The sequence below is a fragment of the Elephantulus edwardii genome, unplaced genomic scaffold, assembly GCF_000299155.1.
Source record: "Elephantulus edwardii isolate Elephantulus edwardi_28Jun2011 unplaced genomic scaffold, EleEdw1.0 scaffold00081, whole genome shotgun sequence".
Taxonomy (NCBI): domain Eukaryota; kingdom Metazoa; phylum Chordata; class Mammalia; order Macroscelidea; family Macroscelididae; genus Elephantulus; species Elephantulus edwardii.
This window is the reverse complement of record NW_006399831.1, coordinates 5,140,312-5,167,748: the sequence shown is the minus strand read 5'-3', so window position 1 is coordinate 5,167,748 and position 27,437 is coordinate 5,140,312. Positions and strand designations below refer to the sequence as shown.

General features: G+C 36.3%; 1 protein-coding gene across 1 annotated transcript in view; it reads left to right on the top strand.

The window, feature by feature from the left end:
• ROBO2 (roundabout, axon guidance receptor, homolog 2 (Drosophila)) overlaps positions 1–27,437 on the top strand; it is an 843,022-nt gene that overhangs the window by 766,182 nt on the left and 49,403 nt on the right. Inside the window, exons 17-21 of the mRNA XM_006889811.1 lie at positions 3,181–3,363; positions 11,109–11,151; positions 12,596–12,723; positions 18,547–18,828; positions 25,142–25,298. Coding sequence (XP_006889873.1) covers positions 3,181–3,363; positions 11,109–11,151; positions 12,596–12,723; positions 18,547–18,828; positions 25,142–25,298 — 793 coding nt within the window. The remainder of the gene's footprint in view (positions 1–3,180; positions 3,364–11,108; positions 11,152–12,595; positions 12,724–18,546; positions 18,829–25,141; positions 25,299–27,437) is intronic.

Here is a 27,437-nt window from a genome sequence, read left to right as displayed (position 1 = left end):
TGTTTTTTCTTTTGGCAATACAATTGTGTTCATGAGAGATGCTCTGAGCAAAATCTTGAATCCAAAAAGCAGCAAAAGAAATGGAGGAAAGGAATAGAGAAATTGTACTAAAAATAATTGGTCAAAACTGAAATATTGCAGGAAGTAGTATATGATAAAGAATCAATAGTAATGAAGGAAGAAGTTCAAGCTGCACTCAGGGCATTGGTAAAAAGGGAGGCTCCAAGAATTGATAGAATACTAACTGATATATTTAACTTATATATTTAACAACTGATATATTTAACTGATATATTTAACAAGTGGTTGTTCTCCAGATTTCTTGGCACACTGTAGAATACCACATAGGTTTGTGAAACTGACTGTGAAACTGTCTGTGAAACTAAGTAAAAAACTACTATGTTCTACAAGGTTCTTTATGTACATCACCTTAATGACAGCTCTGACATTTAAAACAAAAAAGTAAGAGTAGACGGTTCTGTTGTCAGCAAAAACAAGGTCCATGGTGGGGGGGAGGGGAAGATTTAAAGAAAACAGAACCTAGAAAAGTTTACCTAGTCAATAAGGGAGATGGATCCTTGCCGAGAGTAAAGAATACCAGAAGACTCTCTATTTGTGATTTATCCACTATGCAAAGGCATTTGATTGTATGTAACATAACTGTTACTGACATTGAAAAGAATGGAAGTTCTAGAGCACTAAACTGTGCTCATGCGGAACCTATACCTGGACCAGGACACTGTTGTGCGACTGAGCAGGGGAACTGCATGGTTTGAAATTAACAAGGGAGTGTGTCGGCGTTGTATTCTCTTTCCATACCTATTTAATCTGTATGCTAAGCAAATTATTCGAGAAGTTAGATTCTATAAAGAGGAGTATGGCTTCAGGGTAAGAGGGACACTCTTCAATAAGTTGCATTATGCTGATGACACAACCTTGCTTGCTGAAAGTGAAGAGGGCTTGAAGTACTTATTTTAGAAGATCAAGGAATGCAGTCTTCAGTACAGATTGCATCTCAGTGTCAACAAAGATTGTTACCACTGTACCAATAGACAACATCATGATGGATGGAGAAGAGACTGAAACTTCATTTTTCTTGGATCCACACTTAACACCCTTAGTATCAGCACTCAGGAAATAGACACATTCCACTGGGGAAATCAACTAGAACCTCTCCAAATTAGTGAGGAGTAATGTCAGTTTAAGGATTAAAATGTGTCTGATTCAAGCCCTAGTCTTTCTGACCACTTGCTATGCATCTGAGAGCTGGATAATGCATAAGGATGACAGAAGAAGAATTGATGCCTTTGAGCTGTGGTTTAGGAGAAGAGCATAGAACATCGATGGATGGCCAAAAGAACAAAAAAATATGTTTTGGAGAGGGTGCAACCAGAGTGCTATTGGGAGGCAAGAAATATGAGGCTTTGCCTCACACACTTTGGGCATGTAGGTGGTAAGGGCTATTCCTTGGAATGGAACATGATGCTAGGAAGGAGGGAGGGTTGCTATAAAGGACAGGAAGACCCTTGACCAGGTGGATTGACATGGTGACTCCCGTAGTGGGATTTTGTGTCAGGAAATATGAAGATGACACAGGATAGAACAGGGTTCAGATCTTTTGTTCACCATAAATCATACTTGACTCGATGGCCCCTAACAAAAACAACAACAAGGGTCAGTGAGAAGATTCAACTCTATGTTTTTTTCCTTCTTGTGTACCGTCAAATCGGGTCTGACTGGCACAGGAAGAGATTGACCCTCCTTCTCTGGCGGAGCATCTGTTGGATTAGTACATGGTGCCTTTGGGATTGCAGGGCTGTTCTTGCCTAGACTAGGCCACCTAGCTCCCTGAGAATTCAACTCTAAAAGCTCAAAGGGTGTGTTTTCTAATATAATTTAGAATTTACATTTTAAATTTCTTTGATAGTCTTATAGTTACTGTATTAACCTTAGAATTAGTTCTTAATGTCTAAATTTCTTAATCTATTAAATAAACACTTAAATTATATCTTTGTAGTAAAAAGTGATCTACCTTTTTAAAGCCTGTTTGGAAGTATGAATGACGATTATCTTAATCTATCTCAAATAGGTTTAAATTATCAAGACATGTTCTCTTTCCAAATGATTGATATTTATGATTTAAACTTCTAGATTTCATTATGGTTTACTTATGTTGTTATTATTGTTCACCATTGAGTCATGGCCAACCCATTACGGACCCTGTAGTGAGTTTTCAGAGGCAATTTGTCCGTCTTTCTTCTGTGGAGCAGCTGGTGGATTCAAAGCATGTACCTTTGTGTTAGCAGCACCATTACTTACACCTAAGCCACCAGGCTCTCTGGTTTACTTATGATGACATTAGAATGAACTGTATTTTGTATTCAACTTGTAAATGGAACTTCAAATTAGTTTCTAATATTTTTTATGTTTAAAGAATAATTTATTTTTTCCCTTATTTTAAAAAATTTGAGTAAAAGTCTACAAATTCTATTTTTTATTTCAGTCATTCATAGGCATTTTGTTTTGTAGCAATATTTGCAATTAGTTAATGTGATTAATTAAAATTTCTAATGAAACTTTTATTGTATTTTATTAACTAAAGGGAAAATATATCTTGTCATAAAAATTTTAATTATTCATTGTTATTCCTATGAGTGGTGTTTACATAAATATTATCTTTTATATAGTAGGTTTAATGTATGTGCCAGAAAACTAAAGGATATTTGAACAAAATAGATTTCTTTGATAAGTCAGTAGAAGTACTGTTACTCATTAGTATGAATCATGAACCCATAAACATGGACTTTATAAAAGATTAGTTTTCAAAATACCTTGTGCCTAATGTTTAATTGACTTTAAAATGAGAATTAAATTTTTAAAACACTTCATTGAAGAAAAATTGCTGTTTCAATTTTTAGTACCTGTTTTAGTCTTTCTTGTAAGAAAATAAACCCAAAAATCTTTCTTGAGTTCATCGATAGCAAACCAAATAATACGAGATTATCACATTTTCAAACTAATGTGTATTACTCAATAAGTGTGACAAACTCAAGACAAAGCAAACATTGTTTACTCCAAAGGGGTTTTCTGAGCCTTAAATTTATCATTTATGTATCATGGTGTTTATTTTTGTGCTAATATTTACTAACACTTGTTTTGGGTTATTTTTTTTTTCCATAGGAGGACGCAATGAGGTTGTCATTACTGAAAACAATAACAGCATAACTGAACAGATCACTGATGTTGTGAAGCAACCAGCTTTTATAGCTGGCATTGGTGGTGCCTGCTGGGTAATTTTGATGGGTTTTAGCATCTGGTTGTACTGGAGAAGAAAGAAAAGAAAGGGACTCAGTAATTACGCTGGTAAGAGACTACTTCCCATTTATAAAACCTCAACTTTGGAAATGTAATGTAATGAAATGAAATGAGTGAGTTGGAAAGGTGCATGGGTGAACAAATGAGTGTTTGGGGCTTTTAAAATTTGCTCTGAAAATGCGACTGTACAAAACATAACTCAATGGTTCTTAATCATTCCAGATCCTTCCAGGAGAATTATTTAGTCTGCACCACCAGTTGAGTTTAAAAGTAGTACATATAGTAAAATTTAAATCTGTTTTCATAGAGTCACTTTGAGCCATACTTGACTTGATAGCACCTAATGACAACAAGGGAAGCTCTGGTGGCTTAAAGGTAAGGAGTTGCACTGTTGACACAAGGCATACCATTCATATCCAACAGCTGCTCCATGGGACTAAGATGGGCAATCTCCTGTCACGTGATTTACTGCCTCTAAAACCACTCTGGGGGTCAACTATGAGTTGTTTCCAGTTCAACAGTGTATAACAGCAACAAAATGTGTGCATAATAATTTTTCTCAATTCTTCAAAATATATACACTCATGCCATACACACATGCACATATATACAGTTACTTGAATGTACACACATATTCATACAGATTTTATATATCATCAAGGCATTGATTGGAAAGGAAATCTGGACAAAATCATAATTATAATTACCAGGGGATAAAAAAGATTTGAAATATAGCTTTTGGTATCTCAGGATACAGACTCTAATGGGAAATGTCCCAGATGGAAAATACAATCAAGTAAAAAAAGAATCCCCAGAATTAGTATAAATACTAGGTAAGGTAGCTCTTTAACATATGTCACCAATCAGCATTTTAGCTAGAAAATAACCAGAAAACAAAAGAGAATTCTAGATGACCTTCTAATTTCAAAATCCAAAACTGAGTTTCAAAGATATCTGAAATAGTGACATTCAGAATTTCTCTAAAGCTAAGAAAGAGAAGTGTAAATAAATAATAAAGAAAATGAGCACAGAAGCTGTGCTCCACACAATTGTAATTTAGATTAATTTTCATTTTCCTCTAGTAACAACAGTAAAATGAAACTACCTCATTATATTTCATACTTACCCAGACAAGGGAGCAATTTAATGTAGTGTGATCTTACAAAATATTTCCAAATGTTTTTGAGGCATTTATTCAATCCCTTTTCTTATTTTCATTGTGATAGAAAGCATAAATACTTGATTGATTTTTAAAGGAGTTTCATTGCACATTAAGCTTCTAAACTCTGGTAGCCTCTTGACTTCTAAGCTGTCAGTAATGTCTAAATGATAAAAAAAGCAGGGAATAACATATACTTGATTGCCTGGTTCATTATTTGGCAATATTTAAACATTATCATTTGATCATAAAACTCTGTCTCACTTCTGTATCTTATGAAGATAAAGTTTAGTAGTAACTGGTTTGAATGCATTTCCAGAACTGAAGAAAGTGTTTTAAAAGGACTTCGGCACTTTCTGACTCACCATCTTTCTGCTACTTCATTATTTTCTTGGCTACTGGTTATCTGCTACTTTGCATTTTGTCACTGCATCAAGGAAGGATTCTATAGAAGCATGGCGATTCTTGTTGAGTGCCAGACTTCTGAACATTAAATACACTTTAAGATGCCTTCCTGTTTACAGTCCAATCCTTTACCTCTTCCTGTTAGATATTGTCCATTAATATATTTATTTCATCCAACATTATATTGGTTTTCTGTTACACATGTGTATAATCCCTGTAAAACATAAGGAAGGATTGGTTTAATTCAAGGATTATTTTGTGCTCTTTTAGCTTGACATCAGAGATAATAACTTAAAATTATCTGTGCTAGTGTCTTCAGAAAAGGTTGTACAGTGGCTAATATCTCAGCTGCTAACTGCGGGGTTAGAACCCATCAGCTACTCCATATGATAAAGATGTAGCAGTCTGTTTTTATAAAGAATATAAGCATGGTAAATATAGAACAGTACTACTATGTCCTGTGGCAGCCCTAGGAATCAATATCAAGTGAAAGGCACACAGCACCAAAAATTTCATGACAAATTATAATACATTCATATCTAAAGTATTGCCTTATTGCCATCTATACCTCTTCTTTCATTTAATTCTTATAAATAATATAGCTCCAACATTTCAGTGTGTACTTTCTGTTAAATTAGCACACAGGTATTTCTTCCTCTCTTCGGCCTCTTACTTCTCAACTTCCTCCTTCTTCAACAGCAGAGCATTACAAATTCTACCGTTTTTAAATTAATTTGAAAGTATCTGTTGGTCTTTGAGCTTGACAGGAATAGCCTATGACCCATTATCATTTCTCACTGTGATTGATAATCATCTGCTTGTAGAAGAACTGTTAAATCAGAAGGTGCTTTGCCCTTCAAATATTTTGGAATAAAGCCAAGACAGAGAACAGCCTTTCAGAACCCTTACACTTAATTGATAGATGTCTGACTGAATAGATTCACCTTCAGGTAGTAATTTTCCTCTAGCAGTTGCTCCTTTCTTCTAGGTGAGAAACAAATGAAAATAAAAACCTCAAAAGACTTAACATTACATAGATGAAAAGTGAATGTTGAGCACACATTTCCTCTTATAATTTGTTATCTTGCTGAATTTTCATATTATTATCCTTAGCATAATGTAGAGAAAATGGTTTAAATTTGAATGAGTAGTAGAATATGGATTTATTGTATTCAAATCTCTGATATTTTAAGAGTACAATGATTCCATATAATTAGGTGGTGTTGGGTGAGTTCCAACTCGTAACCACGCTGTGTATGAAAGAACGGAACTCTACCCAGTCCTTCTTCACCAAATCTCACGATCTCTGCTGAAGCTAATTTTTCAGACACTATATCCATCCTTTCCATTTAAGATCTTTCTCTTTTTAATCAACACTCTACTTTTCCAAGCATGAAGTCTTATTACCAAGGACAGTTCCGTCCTGATAAAGTGGTCTAAAAATGCACGATGTGTGTCACCATCTTTGCTTATAAGGAACACTTTGGCTGCACTACTTCCAAGACAGATTTGTTTAATTTTTTGACAATTCATGGTATATTTCACCTTCTTCAGCAATACCACCACAAAGTCATTGATTCTTTAAGAGACTACTTTCTCTTATAATTTTAGAAAATATATATCATTTCTGGTTATGTATATAGTTTGGTTTTCATAAAAAAATCGCTGGGAAACGTGTTTTTATAAGTATATGAACTAAACGTGATAAAATGATGAATTGACACAATGACAATAATAGTGGGCTTAAGGATCTTGTAGATCTTGAGGATGGCACATGATAAGGCTACATTCCAAACTGTTGTTCATAGGGTTGCTACAAGTTGCCAACTTGACAGGATTTAACAACAATTGCACACACAAGATAAAAACCTAAAGCTTTTTCACTAAATATTTGAAAATTTATTGTGAATTCATGAAAGCAGGGCCTTTTTAATGTTTCTTTTAGCTAACAAGCAAGATGGGGAATATCCTCCTGTGTGCTTATCTGCCTCTGGAAGCCCCATGGTGGGTCAGATCTGGTCAGTTCTAACTACGGTATACAACACCACCACTAAGCAAGAAGTATACAGTTGTTAGGGATTTTGTCATATGCCATTCAGTTGATGTTGTTGTTTGCTGTCAAGTTGGAATCTACTCCTAACTGACTCTCACAAGGGAGATCACCCATCTTTCTCCTGCACAATAGCTGGTGCCTTTGTGTGATTGCACACGGCTTCTTACCTCTAGGCCACCAAAGCTTGCTGTCCAGTTGATATTGACTCATAATAACATCGTACTTCAAAAAAACAGCTCTGTAAGAGTTTACAAAGCTGTCATCTTTCAGATAGCAATTCTCCAGTTCTTCCTCCTGCAGAACTGCTGATGAGTTCAGCTATATATCTTCCACTTTGAAGCTGAGCACTTAATCATTGTGCTATTAAAGTGCTTCTGTGCTTTAGTATCCTTCTTAATGTAGCTGTTAGGTGCTGTCCAGTCAACTCCAAGAAATAATGGGCCTAGGAACAACAGATCAAAACCTTGCTCTACCCTGAGCCACCTTCCTAATTCCTCCCATGCAGTGATGTTAGTATTTCCTTTGTAACATAACACATTTATTTACTTTTAACCCAATTGTAATCTTTAACCACCTTGGTGTAAATGTAAACATTCATTGTAATTTACATTTATGTTAAGAGACATTCATTTGAATAAAATTAGACTGACCTAGGTAGAATTGTAAAGCAAATAGCATTTACTTCTACTCTCTTTCCCCCCCCTAAATCTTCATTCCAGGTTTCTTCTTACACACTAAAGGTAGTCAGTGAAGATAGTAACCCAGCAGAGAGTCATATAAACACTGCAGGGTACAGATTCTAACTGGGAAGCTAGCCATTGGCTCAGGTCTATGTAGGCAAAAGCCTCAAAAGCTTCTAGGCTTTGACTCTTATGGAAAGTTTTCTATGACTGCTTACAAAGAATTTTTAAAAAATTGCTTTTCATTGTTGATATTTTCACAAAACAGTGATGGATTAAGACCTCAGATTCTATAAAACAACCAAAAAAGATCAAATATAAGCTAGTATAGCTGAAGGATCTGAGAAGAGAATTTGCCCTGAGCCCCTTTTACTTGTTTACACAGCAGAATGTACAGACTTTTCCCAAGGCAGCTCTATACACTAACATGCTGTTTTGTTCCCATATTTAGCCTTTTAAATTCTTTACATACAAACATGCATATAGCACAAACAAGGGCAGCTGGAAGACCCAGTGTCCCTCCCACATCCTACATGAAACCATGTCACCCTTTCTACACCAACATGGGATCTTATTTATCTCAAGTCTTTCATGAGCGCTAATGACTTCCTTTTGTTTTGAGTTTGATCTTCCTGACTTCTAAAAGAATCCACTACTGAGTTTTTATTGGGTGAAAGAGAATTACAAGCCAACTGTGGTGGAAAGTAGTTGGTTATTCTTAAAGCTAGAGTAAATGATTGATTATAAGACTGCAAATTGAAAAAAAAAATAGAACATACATTTGGAAAGAGCCCTGTAGCTTTCATTGGAAGTAAATTATAGTACTTATAGCCAATTTTCAAAGTAATCAACTTTTTCATGAAAGTAAATATATTTTTACTTGTAAAGGAGTAAAATGTATTTTGAAACTATTACCATTGAGGAAAACAGATTTTATGAAACTCAGAAAAATATAAACAATTTCATAATCTAAAGAAAATTAGGAAATGTATAACATTTCACACACAGGTTTTTAAACTGTTGGAAAAATAAAAATTATTTGACAAAACCATCCAAAGACAGCTAAAAGATTTGATGGAATTTTTATACTCGGATTATCTGGGCTGAGTTAATGCTTATTAAAAGAGGATTAATCTACATTCATATTTTAGAAATAGCTTATCGGGAAAGGGAATGAGGTTTGGCTGGCAACATTAAAGTTCCTATTTGGATGAGGAACATGTGGTTCACTAGAGATAGTCACTCTGAAAGCTTCCTTACCTCAAAATGTCAATTTGCCACATAGTTATGTGCCACCCTCTCTCCTAGTACTGGTAGGAAAGCGATTAGGATTAATCCTTTCAGATAATTGTAGAGGTACTTTGAGTGTGCCACAAACTTGCAAAATCTTTTCCTCCGATCCTTTATAAAGAGTGCAATAAATTAAAAATACTTAATACAACTCTAAGACATTTTAGCTTGTAATGGTGTAACTTCTTAGAAACTTTAGCTCTGCTGTGCCAGTTAGTTTTTGCAAATGGCTCTAGTGTCCTAGTGGAGTCACACTGCCAATCTAAAAGGAAGTGGTTTTAATCCACGCCCCCACCCCCACCCCACCCCATTTGCTTCTCTGTAGAAGAAGGGCATTCTCTTCCTGTTCAAGTTATAGCCTCTAAAACCCCATTGGAGGGTCAGCTGTTAGTCATTTCTGGTGTGAGAGCAATAAGTTGAGTTTGTTCTGTATGTTTCTCCCTAAGTGTCTCAATTTTAGATGCTAATAAAGATTCCTTGTAAAGATTCAGTTCCATTTTTTTTTTCTTTCTGATGGGCACACTGTGATTATAAAAATGTTATCTGGCCTTGTTTAATACCTCCAGTGCTCAATTTACTTCTTTAATGGTTTCAGATTAATTCTCTTGTGCTTTTTTATTACATGGAGTTCTAGAGTGGCACACTGTGGTAGGAGTACAGTTACTCCCAGAATTTAAACAAGCCTGTCTGGAAGGAGAGTAGTGATATCAGTTGTTTTTTTGTTTTGTTTTGATTTTTTTTTTCATTTTCTCTAACAAACTCTCTGTCCTGTGCAAATGTACAAGTTTTAATATGCATTTTGGCAAATGATAAGGTAATATATTTGAAGGCAAAGATGGTCAAGTTCACCTCATATACTTTGGGCATGTTGCTAGGAGAGACTATTTCTGAGAAAGAGGCATGTAATCAGAAAGGCAGAGGGTGTGAGGATGACACAGGATAGGACAGGCTTCAGATCTGTTGTTCATAGGATCGCTATGGGTCATACTCAAGTCAATGACACCTAAAATCAACAACAACAGTTATATGTAAAGCTTGGTTTAGCCTCAGTGATACTGAGTGAAAATGAATTCATAAGTGATCCTGTAGCAGGTTTCAGAGGCTGTAAATCACATGGGAAGTATTGCTCATATTTTGCCTGAGTTGCTCCTGGTGGGTTTGAAATGCTAGAGAAGTAGTATTAGCAGCTCAACTTCTTCAGTGTAGACCCCCACACAGCTCACTTTTCTTTAGCCTGTGATTCAAAAAGAATCATAATTCACCAAAAAATATTAAATGGCTTTGAGTAAAGTTTTCTTTCTCGGACCTTCAGTTGAAATTCATCCTATTACCTTTCTCACATCTGAAGCATTCTAAAGTCCAAATACATTTAGTCACAAAGTATCAGATAAAGCATTTGGATAAAGGTCTCTGGATGATACTTGAAAACCACAATCTTGTTATGAGATTTCTGGAATATAAACAATATAATGAAAGGAGTAGATTCATCTTTTGTGGCTCTACTAGGGACTTATTGAAGTTACTAATCAATTCCTTGATTTTATAAAAGCTTTGAGTTTTGTGATCATTATATACATTGGAATATATTCACTATAACTTATTTTAAAATTTCACCTTCCTGAGAGTTAAATGATGAAACAAAGTAGTTAACACGTTAACTTTTGTCATCGTAATTATTATTGTTTTTATGTCTGTTTTAATTGTAGTTGATCAAATCATAATTCATATAAATTTCTCTCCTGAAAAGACCTCTGGTGATTAAAAACATGCAATCATCCAATGTCTGTTTCTCATGCTTAATAGGATAATTACCTGAATTATCCTACTTCACTCTTTATTATCTATCTATATTTATGTTACGATTAGAAGTCATGGTTTGATAAATCCACATTAATATCATGTCTTATCTTCTTGATTCTCTGTGTGTATACAGATTAAATCAGCTATTGACATCTAAGTAAAAATTACGCCTTTAACTCTACATTTGACTTTTGAAATGTTTTATTAAAGTTGGTATAAGTTACAGTTTTGCCATGGGCAAACCACTGCTTGTTAATTTCTGTGCAATTATGTTAATTATATTTTGTTAAAATTCCCAGAGGCCTCTACTAAACTAAGGGCCAATATGTAGTTGCTATTAATTGTAATTAATATTGACTACATGTGTATGCATGTTTCTTTCTTTCCTGTTTTTTTTTTTAAACAGTTACATTTCAAAGAGGAGATGGCGGACTAATGAGCAATGGAAGGTATGCTAAGGATATTTTTTTTCCCCAATTTTATTTTTAATCAGGACTGGGAAACTGTAGAAAGAGGCTATTATTGTAATAAACGATCACTTATAAGACTGAGAATTCTAGGAGGAATTAAATGGCTTACCACAAGGTTTAATGATCTATCTATTGTGCACTTTAGAGGAATCAAGTCCAGATGTTTCATATCTCCCAGATGCCCCTAAAGAAATTAGTAGTAAATATCACAAGGAATGTGTTCATTTGTTAGCAGGATGTTTATTGCATTAATTAGACATTAGCAAATGAAGTTGCTGTTGTTTAAGACTCCTTATTGGCTCTCACTAAATTGCTGTGAGTGAACAATTACACATAATCGATCACAAAGTAAATGATTCATGGATGATGAATAGGCTGTAGATTGATAGGACTGGATTCCACAAGTTTGGATACTCAATTGAAATTGATAAAAGCTGATAACAAACCCGTATATCCTCATCTATTTTCCCTTTGCCAATATGGAGATTGTAATTAGGCTCTGGTAATAGCTTCCAATCTCCCATTTAATCAATATTTTAGCAAAAAGAGATTGGGTCTAATGAGAGCAAGTGGATGTAGCAAGAAAGAGGTTGAATCTTCTTATTACAGTTTCCATAGAAACACATGTTTCTCTTAAGGATTGTACCAGAAGGGGCCTACCAAAAAACAAAGATATACAATGATTACAGATGTTGCTATTTCTTTATAAGTGTGCAAATAATCTGGAAAGAAATCAGTACCCCATCTTTTATATTAAAGATGGGAATTCTTTCTTAAACATGACATGAAGGACGTTTCCCCCAGAGTTACTTGCATGGTTGATCAAATCATAGTGGATCTTTTACAACCTTAAATAAAGAAAGCAAAACTTTAGTATACCTGTGATATGTTGCAGTTTAGACACCTTGGAAATGTGCTATGGATAGAATAGTATAAATACTCTTCATTAATTTCTCTCAAGTTCCTTGTTCTAAATCAAGCATGAGGACTCAGAACAAGGAGTTATAGCCTGCAGCGGACAGATACATATTGAGGCTACAAGAATGGAGAGCGCAAATCCCAGAGTCCTAGGAATGGCTGGTACAGAGCAGTCACTCTGAGCAATTATTCTCTGGAGGTGGCAATTTGTTATCAATCCTTGTTTCAGGATCCCGATATGCTACTACCAATTCCCACACTTTTCAGGGCAGACAACTGAATTCATTTGGATGTCAGCAGATTCCAGGCAAGGATGCTTCTACTTCCGCTGACAGGGTTGATCTATATTTAACCTTAATGAGCTACTCAAGTACCTTAATTCTTGAAATTCCTCATATTTTAACTTGAAGCGCATTAAGTGCTTCTTAATGCCCTTCGTCCGTGAGACAGGTGTTAGATTCTCGTTGAGTTTCCTTGGCTGATTTCTCTTCTCGTTCTCTTGTAGCCGCCCAGGACTTCTAAACGCAGGTGATCCCAGTTATCCGTGGCTTGCTGATTCCTGGCCAGCCACAAGCTTACCTGTAAACAATAGCAACAGTGGCCCTAATGAGATTGGGAATTTTGGACGCGGAGGTCAGTTGCTTTTTTTTTTTTTTTTTTCTTTTTTTTTATTATTAATTTTAATAGACATTTACAGAGGTTTTGGATTTCCACTCATTCATTTCCGCACTTTTCTCCCTGCCCACCCCTCCCCACCAGCTCACTTCCCCCTCCAAAGAGGAAAAAAAAAATTGCTCCCTTCGTATACGATTCCCGGGTGGGGGGGGGGGAAGGGTCGTGGTCAGTTGCTTTTAAAACTGTTGTTTGTTTATTGTGTGGCTTCCCTATTTGTTTTTCAAAAGACAGTAAAAAAATGTCAGAAGCATTGTCAAGGACTAGGAATCTGCTCAGTTTGAGACCCTCATGAGTTTGTGGAGGTTATTTAAATCAGACTTGCCTCTTCTTTCTTCCACTAGTGAATTCAAAATGCCAGAGTGGGACCGCCTTTGGGTTAGCAGTGCAGCTTTCTGTAGTCAGAGTTCAAAAACACAGGAGTAATCGTCCCATAATTAAAATTAGCAAATTGCAAGCTCAGAGGTAAAGGTCATCTTTGATTTCAAAACTGTTTGAGAGGGTAGGACACATATTCACTTTGAAATAGGCATGTAAAAATCTCACAACATTTCAATGTTGGAATATTATTTGTTTTTTTTAAGATATGAGAGTAAACAGATAATATTTGAACAGCAGAACTCAACCCCCAAAAATCATTATAAAAGCGCATTCGCCCAAAAGTCTAGCGTACTCAGCAGGAAGAAAGAGATTCTATTTACAGAAGCATAGCTTTTGTTGTTTTACAGTGAAGTGTGTAAAACTAGTTTCTTGAAACTATTTTTATTTTTTTAACTTCTGAGCACACAGCAATTTAAATGTTCATGGTTGAAACTGCTCATATATGAACTCTAAAGCTCTAAATCAAACTGTTGGAAAGTAATTTGTTTCAAAAAGCATTTCTTTATTAACATATTATTTATTTCTTAAGAAAAACATGCAAGAGAGAGAACTGAAATACCCCCTATTTTAACGAGTCTTGATACTCCATTGAAAACTTTTGGAGAACACGAAAGAAGACATTCAGATGGTGAACAAACACATGGAGAAATGTTCAAAATCCCTAGCTCTAAGAGAGATGCAAATCAAAACAACTATGAGATATCATCTCACCCCAGTCAGAATAGCAAAAAACAAATGCTGGCGAGGTTGTGGAGAAACTGTAACCCGTATTCACTGTTGGTGGGAGTGTAGAATGGTGCAACCACTATGAAAACAGTATGGCCCTTTCTCAAAAAGTTGGAAGTAGAAAACCATATGACCTAGCAATTCCACTACTGCAATATACCCTAAAGAAACCATAACCACCACTCAAGCAGATATATGCACACCCATGTTTATTGCAGCTTTGTTCACAATAGCAGAGTTGGAAAAAGTCAAGGGGCGATCAACAAACGAATGAATAGAGAAGCTCTGATATATTCACACAATTGAATACTATGCTGTATTGAAAAACAAGGAACTCATGAAATATTATATAAAATGGGTGACCCTGGAGGACATTATGCTGAGTGAAATATCTCAGTCACAAAAGGACAGATACTGCATAGTGTCACTGTTGTAAAGCGGCACTGACATTGGAGTTGGGGGAAAACTAAGAGGGAATAAATAATGTATGCTGCATTGAAACATGAGGGAGAGAGCTGTTTCGGTGGAATATATGATTTAGTATTATTGTCATGACAAGAATCCAGAATGAAAGCTGCATAGTGGAGTGGACTGGTGTGGGGGATTGTACAACAAAGAATGTGAACTGGAGGGGTAGGGATGGGCAGGGAGGAAAGTGCAACAATGAATGAATGGAAATACAAAGTCTCTGTAAACTTTCATTAAAAAAAATAAAAAATAAAACTTTGGAGAATGAAAATGGCATTAACGCTTGAGAGGGAAGCACTTTTCTTCAGTGCTTAAATTGTAGTTAGTGTATAATTGAGAGCAAGAAGAGCAAGAAAGTGATTCTGAAAATTTTGTAATCAGAAAACAATTTTATGTGTTTATACATTTTAATGAAACATACATTTGAGTATGTTTAACAATCTCACTTGTATGTATTTAAGTTATTTTAATAGTCTGCTTAATTGTAAGACAAATCTAAATTCGGTCTTTAACTTATATATTGTTGCTTGTTGTTGTTATGTGTCATCGAGTAGCCTGCACCTCTTAGCAACCCTATGTACAACAGCTCTGAACTCTGCTCTATCGTGAGCCAATTTCATTGTCACTGACAAACCTGCCCCCATTACCTAGGTAACTAAATCAATCCATCTGATCCAGGGTCTTCCTCTCTTGTGCTGTCCCTCCACCTTTCCAACTATCATGTCCCTCTCCAAAAGCTGGTCCTGTTTGGCAACATGCCCAAAATATGCCAGACAGAGATTCATAATCCTTGCCTAAAAGGAGCAACTTGGTTTCACCCTCTCCAGAATGGACCTGTTTGTTCTTTTAGCAGTCGATGGTATATTCAAAACTCTTCGCCAGCATCACATCTCAAAGACATCACTTCTTCTTCTATTATCCTTAATCCTTGTCTAGATCCTGATGCATAGTAAGTAATTGTTAAGACCATGACCTAGATCAGGTGCATCTTAGTTGCATCATTGCGCTTCAGTACTCTAGCAGGGTTCCTGACAGGTGACTTTCCTGGCTGCTGGTCCCAAGAGTGTTGATTGTGGAGCCCAGCAGCAAGCTGAAGCTGTTAACAATCTTAATCTTTTCTCCATCTTTCATGATGCTGCTATTGGCCCGGTGGTGAGAATCTTAGTATTTTTTATATTAAGCTTCAATGCATATTAAAGGCTTCAGTCCTTGACCTACTACAGCAAATGCCTCAGATCCTTCTCAGTTTTGGCAAACAAGGTTGTGTTATCTGAATAACACAGGTTGTTAATAAGTCTTCTTCCAATCCTGACGCTACATTGTTCCTCCCAGATGATCTGTTTCACATATACATTGAAAAGGCATGGACATAGGATGTATCCCTGGAATACACCTTTCCTGATTTTAAACCATGCAGTGTTTCCTTGCTCTGTTCAGACAACTGCCTCGTGATACAAGTATAGGTAGTGCATAAGCATAATCAAGTGTTCTGGGATTTTAGTTCTTCTCAATGTTCAAAATATGTTATTCATTTTTTTCATGGTTGTTAAAGAAAATTTAAAAAAATTAGATGCAAGAAGAAAACTATCCAAATAAGAACTTTTATTACAAGCACTACTATACCATAAACTCAAAAATTCCTAGGATACCTTACAGATTGCCTACTTTGTTTGATTGATTGGATTTCTGCTAATGATAAGAAGTTGACTCATTTTACTATGATAATAGGCTTTGATAGATATAATTTCAATACTATAACAAAGTTGAAACTAGTCATCCTGAAAAAGATAAGAGTTACTTGATCTCAAGTCCTATGAAATGATGTTTTCCAATTCTTGATTATGGGGATTAACCCATTCGTAGGAACTCTAGTGGCCTGGTGGTAAGAAAGTACGCTAAAATCCCAAAAGGATGTGGTTTAAATCTCATAGCTGCTCCCTAAGAGAAGAATGGTCACTCTCCTCCCCTGTGATTTATCACCTCTGAAAACCCACTGGAGGGTCAAGTATGGGTCCCTGTCAACTCACATCACATGGCAAAAAACACAACAATGGGTTAGGGCAGAGCCATAGTGGTGTAGTGGTAAGGAGCTGTGCTGCCAACTTGAAGATAGGCAGTTCAAATCCACCAGCAACTTTACAGGGAAAAGATATGCTATCTCCTTTCTTGCAGTTTACAGCCTCTGAAAACAGAGAAATCAGGGGATGAGTCACTTCTGTCTAGTTGGCACATAACAACATTAAAATGAGTAAGGAGTTGTGCTAATAACCCAAAGGCAGGGACTTTGAATCTACAAGCTCTACCCTCTGCCCTCGGGGAGAAAGATGAGCAATCTCCTCCTGTGTGATTAGCAGCCTCTGAAAACCCACTGAAAGGTCAACTATGAGTCAGTTCCCACTCAGTGACAATCAGAGAGGGACTGGAATTAGCATCAAAACTACAATCCTCCATTTTTAAGAACTAGTAGTCTATCTGTGTTTCATTGACTATGCAAAGGCATTTGACTGTGTGGATCATAACAAACTGTGGCTGACTCTGAGAAGAATGGGAATCCCAGAACACTTGATCGTTCTAATGCAAAACCTATACTTGGGCAAAGAGGCAATCGTCAGAACAGAGCAAGGGAACACTGCATGGTTCAGAATTGGGAAGGGTGTACGCCAGGGATGCGTTCTCTCTCCATACCTTTTCAACCTGTATGCAGAACAGATTATCCAGGAGGCTGGGCTCTATGAGAAGAAATGTGGGGTCAAGATTGGTGGAAGATCTATCAACAATATGTGTTATACAGATGACATAACCCTGCTTGCTGAAACTGAAGAGGACCTGAAGCACCTGCTGCAGAGGGTCAAGGACTGCACCCTCCAATATGGATTGAGGCTCAAAGTCAAGAAGACAAAGATTCTGCCACTGGGCCATTGGAAGCATCAGGATGGATGGTGAAGAGATTGAGATTGTTCACAGCTTTAGTTTGCTTGACTCCACAGTCAACACTCTTGGCACCAGCAGCCAGGGAATTAAAAGGCGCATTGCGATGGGAAAGTCTACTGTTAGGGACCTCTCCAAAGTACTGAAGAACAGTGGTGTCTCTCTGGAGACTAAGGTGCATCTGATACAGGCCATGGTCTTTGCAATCACTTGTTACGCATCAGAGAGTTGGACAATGACTAGGGAGGACAGAAGGAGAACTGATGCCTTTGAGCTGTGGTGCCTGGGGTATTGAGAATACCATGGACTGCTAGGAAAATAAACAGATTCATCCTGGAAAGGGTTAAACAGAGTGGATCTTCGGAGGCAAGGATTCTGAGGATCCTTTGGACATGTTGTAAGAAGAGACCGGTCCTTGGAGAAGGACGTCATGCTGGAGAGGGTGGAGAGACAGCGCAGGAGGGGAAGGCCCTCTAGGAGGTGCATTGATTCGGTGACTGGGATAATCGGGATGGGAGTGTCAGAGACGGTGCTATTGGCCCAAGACAGAGCAGAGTTTAGGGCTGTTGTGCATAGGGTCACTATGAGTCTCAAGCGACTCGACGGCACATACAAACAACAACAGTAGCTTACATTAAAGTTCATAATCTCAGAGATTGTTTTTTTTCCCTTTTTTTTCTGTAGTTAAATTCTACTCTATTGTGAAGCTGACTTGTTCATGGAAGTTTCCTTTTGTTGTTGAAGAGGGAGGGGATCACTGATCAGCTTCACTTCAGGCTGGGACTATGCCATCAAAGCAGATAACTGACAAATTTACACACCAGAATATACCTGGTAGTTAGGATGGAGTAATTTGGGAATTTTTATTTTTTATTTTTCATCTATTCAGCAGTTCCATATCTTTGGGAGTAAAGTGAAAAAATCCTAATCCAGGATTTGTAGATTCATTCTCATCACTACATAAATAAAATGCTAACAGTTTTATTGTTGCTAATACAGAAAGTATTATTCAATAAGGAAACCTCTCAACCTCCTTTGATGAAAATAAGGAAAAGGTGCTTTCAGCCGTGAGATGTGAGGGAACTATGGTAGGCCTGTCGTCAAGGCTGAAAGCTTTGGTGATAGTTACTTTTCACCTACCCTTTCTTTCTTGGCTCACAAAGCCATCTCAGCTACCATGCAAACGTGTGACATGACATATTTATTTTTCATCATCAGTGTTGATAGTTTTGGGCTTCCTGTGCATCATTAAATTGTTTCATTTCCCTATTTTCACCACAGATGTGCTGCCACCAGTTCCAGGCCAAGGGGATAAAACAGCAACGATGCTCTCAGATGGAGCCATTTACAGCAGCATTGACTTCACGACCAAAACTACTTACAACAGTTCCAGCCAAATCACACAGGCTACCCCATATGCCACGACACAGATCTTGCATTCCAATAGCATTCATGAGTTGGCTGTCGATCTGCCTGATCCACAGTGGAAAAGCTCAATTCAGCAAAAGACAGATCTGATGGGATTTGGCTATTCTCTACCTGATCAAAACAAAGGTAACAATGGTAAGAGAGATTCTTGTTTCCTCAGGAGTTACTTTCATATCATTTGTGCATGACATAGAAATTAGTATTTGGTGTTTCACAGTGATTCATTACCGGGTTCACTACTTAAACTAAAAAAAATTTACACCAGCATGTATTCAGTCCCTTGTACAATCCTTATCACCACCGCTGTCACCACCACACAACACCACCAATCGGTTTCATGCTTGTAGCTGTTTCCACTCTAGTGATCAGCACTCCATCTCTACTTCCATTAGGACAGGGTTAGACAAAACATTCCTCCACTCTCCCACAACATCTGCTTCTCAGTCGCTAACTGCATGTTCTGCATGGGCTTGTGCTGTGAACTAATCACATGATGCCACTATGACCTCTGCCCTTTAACCCTTAGCCTTACTTTACATCCCTGACTACCGATTGGCTGAGGGACTCTCTAATAGAATGCCACACAACCAGTCACAGGATTTCAGCACCACCAGCTCTCACAACAGCTCAGAAAGGAGTGGCAGTCTCTCAGGTTGGTCTCATTACAGTAAGGAGAAATATTTGTTTGTCATCAACATATGACCTGTGTTCCTAACAGTCATGAAGAACTACTGAATCACAACTCACTGGCAGGCATTTATCTTTTAACTGACAGTAACAGTGTATGCTAATGAAATACTGCATTGGGGTGGGAATATAAAAATGCATCTCCTTTATCCACTAAGTGTATAGGAATGTCTTTAGGGGGGAAAACATATTTATTATTTAGTTTTAATGCTAAGAGCATGTAATGGATGTAATACTAAGTCCTATTCATTGAAGAAAAAAACAGGCTAATGGATCTTAATCTCTTTTTAAGAGAACTTTATAATAAGGACTTGGCAGTATATTCTATGACATGGCATTTAACTAAAATTCAAATTATTTGAGAGAATTTTTTATATTACATTTCTAGTGGCTTGACTTCTATGTCTAGATTTTTTATTTTGTTTTTCAGCTTCTCATGTAGCAGAGTTTATTATCACTAGAATTGTATTATTTAGTGTGAGTTGCTGGTAGCAGAGTTTATTATCACTAGAATTGTATTATTTAGTGTGAGTTGCTGGTAATGTGTCAAAGAGTAGTGTTAACATGGGGATTTTTAGTTAAAATATAATTGAAAAATCACGTGGAGTCTTCAATCCAAATAATTGGTTGCAAGATAAGTGAGGATATATGTTCTATGTTCAGCTTAAGTAATGATCTATAATGTAAGTATTTTAGAGGACATGTGATGAAAAACATGTATCACTGGACAGGACTATATTCTTATCATAATGAATGCCAGTGATATCTTTCAGGTCAAGAATTCTCACCTGTAAAATGAAACAATTATAGTAGATGCACTCTTACTGTCAGCTGTAACATTTTCACACAATGACTGATGATTTTATCAGCCCATTTCTAATTGATTCCATGACCCTATTTGCCTAATCTGTCCAGATTAATGATATACTATTTGTTTGTATTTCCCGGGGTGAGGGAGTATGTCTAATTATACATTGCTAGCAAAGATTGTGTCATATGCAACTATGCATCAAGGACATAAAGAGTTAACTCTTACATATAATTAGGATAACATTTAATAACTTACTTTTCCTCAGGAGATAGTCCCCTCTCTATCTGAAAATGTTAATGTTCTTTCTTCCCTCCAAAATGAGCCATTTACTCTTCTTGCCTACTGGTTAGATTAGATATATTATAGAGTCTAGAAAATTTTAAGCATCTGTTATGAATTTAAACTATCTTAAACATAGGGCACCTGCTTGAATAATTGTATGTGTCATTTCCACTGTCATTTAATAATGTGCCTCATGTTGTTTTCATACTTAAAAAGAAATTCAGGTTATTTCCTACTTAGGTAATTTAAAGTATATTTCAAACAAAATATGAAAAAAAATCCATACACTTTAAACCACGATTGTTGTTGTTGTTATGTGCCGTTGAGTCGTTTCCGACTCATAGCGACCCTATGCACAATAGCCCTAAACCCTGCTCTATCCTGCACCAACCGCACGGCCTCTGACACACCCATCCCGATTACCCCAGTCACCGAATCAATCCATCTCATAGAGGGTCTTCCCCTCCTGCGCTGTCCCTCCACCCTACCAAGCATGATGTCCCTCTCCAAGGACCTGTCTCTCCTTGCAACATGTCCACAGTATGTCAGATGAAGCCCCAGAATCTTTGCCTCCAAGGAGTAGCCTGGTTTAACCATCTCCAGGATGAATCTGTTTGTTTCCTTAGCAGTCCATGGTACATTCAATACTCTTCTCCAGCACCGCAGCTCAAAGGCGTCAATTCTCCTTCTGTCCTCCTTGGTCACTGTCCAACTCTCTGATGCAAATACCATGGCCTCTATCAGATGCACCTTAGTCTCCAAAGAGACACCGTTGCTCTTGAGTACTTTAGAGAGGTCCCTAACAGCAGACTTTCCCATCGCAGTGTGTTTTTTTGATTTCCTGGCTGCTGGTGCCAAGAGTGTTGACTGTGGAGCCGAACAAACCACGATTACGTAATATTTTCTGTGTTTGTCTCATTTAAATATCCTTCATACTTTGATTTTTATTTTATTTCAGAAGTTATCTTTGAATAATTATAAACAGAACATGGTCTGTAGTGTTACTTACTCTTTCTTTGACTCTATTAATTCCCTAAATGATGTTGTTGTTGTTGTGTGCTGTCAAGTAAGAGTCTACCATAGCTGACCCTCCAGCAGGTTTTCACAAAGGAAGAGATTGACCATCTTCCTCCCATAGAGTAGTTGGTGGATTTGAATTCCACGTGCCTTCAGGATTATAGTACAATTTCTTACCATCAGGCTACCAGATCTCCAGATAGATAGGTATTTATATATGAATAAAATTCTATATTCTAAGATTTTATTAATGCATGCACAGTGACAAAATCCAATTTAAAATAATCATAGTCATGAAAACATTGGACATTGATAATTTTTTACTATACTCATCTTCTTTGAAACATTTTTGTAATTCAGTATTTATGTTCTGAGTTGTTTTTGATTGCTGTCGAGATGAGCACAATTCATAGTGACCCTATGAACAAAAGGCCTGATGCCTTTCTAAAACTATTGTCATTTATCAAAGTTCATAGAGTTTCCAGAAACATGTTATATGAGTACTTCTGTTAAAAAGAAACCTTAAAATCATAAAAGAATGCAATTCTGGTTCTTTAATATTGTATTTAACACTCCTGTAAGCAAAGGAGAGAAAGACCCCCAATCAGATGGATATACATGGTGCTATAGCAATGGGCTCAGGTATATCAAAGATAGTGAGGATGTCATTGGATAGGACAGGTTTCAGATCTGCTGTTTATAGTGTCACTATGAATTGTAATCAACTCTTCGGTACTTAACAATAACAAAAACTGTCATCAAGTTGATTCAACTTATATTGACATTTCACTGGATTTACTAGGCTGTAAATCTTTAGAGGCAAATATTATTCATCGGATGGATTTGAACTACTGACCATTCAAATAACAGCCCCATCATATTATACACTATGACAATGGGCTCTATGGGCTCAGCTAGCAGGATCAGAATTAGTTTGACAGCAGTGGGTTTTGTTTGATGAATTATAAGTATAGATAGATATATATACACATATACATATTTATATATATATCAGTAACAATAATGAAATACTTTTTATGAATCAGTGTTTCTTAAGAATAGTTTATACATTTAAATTTATTATAAATTATGTTCTACAATTTTTTAATATGAAAGTCATTTACATAAGAGTAAACCAATGTAAAATTGAAATAGTTGGCAAGAGATAGGTCAGATATTCTTTGCAAGTCATCAAAATTTGCTTCCCTGAATTCCAACACAGGAAATTTTCATCTTAAAATACATTTCTTGAGATGTGAGTGGTAGCAACAGACTATAACATCATTAGGCTCAAAATTCAGGTTTGAAATACAGACTATAATTGCTTTACCTTATATGTCCATCAGCATGCTAAAAGTCTCCCACTTAGCTCATTGTCACAAGGAGGGAAGGAGCTTTGATGGGTAATCCTGCCAAGAATACATAAAATGAAAGAGCAGTAATTTCCCCGAAACAAGGGGAAATAGATGCTCAGAAAGTCCCAAAGAATTCCCTTCAGCAAAGTTTCCAAAACACATTTTTAAGTCTGTTGCTTGAAAGATGTGTGTTATTAGCTGTCATGGAAAAATTCTGGCTTTTGGCAACACTGCATGTGCAGAATAGACCTGATCTGTAGAATTTTCCTGGGTGTGAGATTTCAAAAGCCCATTACCATGCCTATCTGCTGAGATGCGTTCTGGGGGGATTTCAGTTTCCAAAATCATAGATAAGAGGTACTTAATTGTGCTGTTCAGGATCTCTAAAAGTTTAGGAAAATTGGGCCAAGACTTCCTTGAACTTGGATAAGGATTTCCCTAGAATGTGGTCCAGGGTAATTCTTAGTAAACTGTTTGTGTTCTAATTAATTTTCTTTAACTGTGTGAGTGTGGGTAACCCAATCATCATCTAGAAAAGCCCTAAATTATTAAAAAAGAGAGAGATCTTCCCGACCTGTTGTTGTTGTGTTGTTTTGTGCCATTGAGTTGCTTGCAACTCATAGTGACCCTATGTGCAACAGCTCTGAACTCTGCTCTATCTTGAGCCAATTTCATTGTCTCTGACACACTTGTCCCCATTATCCCAGTCACTGAGTCAATCCATCTCAACCAAGGTCTTCCTCTCTTGCCCTGTCCCTCTATATCAGTTGTTCAATTATTGTGATGATCGTATACTATTGATAAAAGTGCTATGAAAGATGAAATATATATATAAATTATATGTCTCTATCTCTAGATCTATATCTATGTATATCTATATGTATAACTAGTGGAAAACTACATAGGATATACAGTCCAGCTCACTACTCTGTAATCATTAGTTCTGAATCTATAGAAAATAGAATAAAAACAATTATTTATTATGAGGTTTTGGTGGGACATCAGGATACAAAAAATTAAGGCTCATGCATCAGGCAGAGAAAAGAGTCCATGTGTATTTATTTACATATTGTTGTTGTTGTAAACCATTGAGTCAGAATGACCTATTGCTAATCATCTGACAAGTTTTCAGAGGCATGTAATCACAAGGGAGGAAATTGTACATCTTTCTTCCACAGAGCAGCTGGTGGATTCAAACGATGGGCCTTCAAGATTGCAGAGCAGCTTGCCACTAGACTACAAGGTTCCAAGTACTATCTGTGTCACTAGCTAGCACTGCTACCAATATTTAGTGTTCTCAACTATTTCAAGTTCAGAGGTTCAGTATATATGTTTAGATATTTAAAAGTAGACATACATAAGGATGGGAGTGATAAAAGTGACTTATCTTTTCTGAAACATCTTTTTTTATTCTGTTATTTATTATTGGAGGTTTTTAAAATTACTTATTTCTGTATCCAGCTATAATCCATTTTTTTATGCTTTAACTTTTATCTCCTTGATTTAGAAAACTACAGAACTATACAAAAGGTGCATTTTCATTTTACATATCAATAAATTCCATGAAAACTTAACTGTGACTCACATCCTACAGAACTGACTTTTGTTCATGTTTTATGCATGGATTCATTTGTATTATAGTAGTCCACAAACTGCTTACAGTCTATCAAGAACTTTTATAGCCTTTGCAGAGTTTTAGTTAATGTTACGCTTAAAGCAACAGAGAATTGTTTTCACTATTTGCAAAAATAATTATGACATGCATTAATTAAAAAGTCCATAAAACATACCAACTTGAAAGATTTACAGCTATCTTCAGATTGTGGTTGATTGATTTTTATCAGTTACTTTTGAGAGGTAATGTTATACTCCTGGATTAATTAAATGGAGTAAATTCTAGTGGAAAAGTTTTGCCTGAGACACTGCATTTTCCACTGAGAAAAATTATGCAAAAGAGCATTATAAATGCATTCAAATCTGACATTTGGAAAAATTTGTTATGGCTCATTATTTCATCTAACAATGAAAACATGGAAGTGGGAGACTTGAAACATCAATAAATGTGCTTTTGATGGAGTAGCAATGGTTTTGGTTTGTTGAGCTCTGCTGTTAACATACAGGGAGAAAAACAATCATTTTGAGTGATTTACATAAGTTTTTAATATTTTTGTTTATAGATTTTTACAATATAACATACTGATTCTGGTTTTTTAAAAACAGAAATATTTCTTCCCATTAGGTATACTCTGCACACTTGCTATTTATTATCGCTGAAAACATACTTTATTACTTTCAGGTGGGAAAGGTGGAAAAAAGAAGAAAAATAAAAACTCTTCTAAACCACAGAAAAACAATGGATCAACCTGGGCGAATGTCCCGCTACCTCCTCCCCCAGTTCAGCCCCTTCCTGGCACGGAACTAGAACACTATGCAGTGGAACAGCAAGAAAATGGGTAAAAAAAGTTTAAAAATGTGTTATGTCTAGATAGGTAGAAAAGTGGTAGGTGGACACCAATATTTCTGCTCTTATTCTGCCTTCTTTGACTCTTGCTTTTTCAGCCCTTTGCATACTCTGTTCATTATTTTCCCTCCCCCATTTGATTGTTTGAACCATCATATATTGTTTAGATGAGAATACAAAAAAGTGTATACTAAGGACCCTGAATCCTTGGTCCTCAAGTGTTTTCAATTGTCTGCAATCACGATAATGCAGCCTTCATTTATAATATTGCTTGTTAGTTTGAAAGCAAGTACCCACAGCTCTTTGAACCAAAGAGCCACTCCTGGGAAGGGCTGAAAAATAAAATAACCTTCTTCATCCTCGTTTGCAGTTCTTTAATGACTTTATGTCTGGCCATAGCAGGGTAGCCACTGTAGTCTCCCTCACAATGAGATAATTGGAGGGACTTGGTCAGTGGGAATCAACAGTTTTGATGGGAATTTACAGGCTGGAATAATAAAAGAAGTTCAAGCCAATGTATGCTCTGTAAACAAAACCATTTTAAGCTAGAAAATTCCATTTGAAGTCTTTTGAATATAACCACTTTCCTTGTGCTTTTCCAAACATTTTTCAAGGTTTTCGTAATTTGCTTGCTTTTATCTCTGTTAGTCAATTTGTCTTGACTCTAAGTGAAAAGACATCCATACTTTTTAGTCCCTACTTTCAAAAACAGCACATTCGTCTTTATTTATTTTCCATTCTAATAATTCGAAAAGCTATGCCTTCACCACTCTTTTTAGTCTTGATTTCATCTTAAAATACAAAATAAACACAGTTTTTCTTGTTCCAAGTTTTCTTTACCTGAAATATGTATTTCAATATACTTGAGCAACAGTTTCATGTCCTATCTTGATTCACAGAAAGATCACACTTATGTGCACACTTTATAAAATGTTCTCCATTTTCTTTCCTGTCTTTGAGGTCTCCAAATTCATTTGAACATTTGATGTCATGACATTACCTTTCTTTAGGGTTATGCTATATATATGTTGTGGTGTTGTGTTCCATCAAGTTGGAACCAACCCACCACTGACCCTACAGCAGGTTTTCAAAGGCAGTAAGTTGCACAGGAGGGATTGCCCATCCTTCTCTCGTGCAGCAGTAGGTGGAGTATGTCCTTTAGGTTGTAGTTGCTTGCAGTCAATTTGAGCACTACTCATAGTGACCCTATGAGCAAAAGCTTGAATACTTTCTATAACAATTGTTTCTCAAAGTTCATAAAGTTTCCAGAGGCACGGATGACACTCCTGCTTCCAATATATACATTGTATTACTTGTACTGGTAGTGCAGTGTTTAAATGTTCAGTTATTAACTGAAAAGCCAATTGATTAAGCTCAACAACAATTCCACAGAAGAAAGATGTTGTCCATCTGTTTCCATAAAGATTTAGAGTCTTAGGAAACCCTGTGGAGAGTTTTACTCTGTTCTACAAAGTTGCTGTGTGTCATAATATGCTCAATGGAGAGAAATACATTGCATTTGTTTTTATTTATACCTTGTTGACGTTGTTGTTAGATGCCAATGAATTGATTCCAACTTACGGTGACCCTGTAAACAATTGAAGGAAACCCTTCTCACTCATGCACCATCATTATAATCATAGCTGGATTTGAACATACTGATGCAGCCTATGTCAATCCATCTCTTTAAGGATCTTTTTTCTGCTCTCTACTAAGCATGATGCCTCTCCTCAAAACATGGCCGAAGTATGTGAGATGAAATCTGACCCAGAGAGCTGTGCTGTTAACCCAAAAGCAGCCCTTCTTGGAAGTTCTAATCCATCAGCAGCTCCGTGGAAGAAAGATACACAGTCTCTTTCTGTGCAATTTATAGTCTTGGGAACACAATGGAGAGTTAGCTATGAGTTGGTTCTTACTTGGTAATAATGAGTTTGAGGTTCTTTTGAGAGCCATTGAAATAAAACTAAATCAAAATGAATACCTAGTTTCTTACTTAATTTTGTAATGCACCAATAGAAATAGTAGTATTTATCTGATGAGTAAAACATCATATTTTAAATATTATTAAAACATTATGATATTCAATATAAATTATTTTACATACTTAACATTTTAAATTCATATTCAGGCT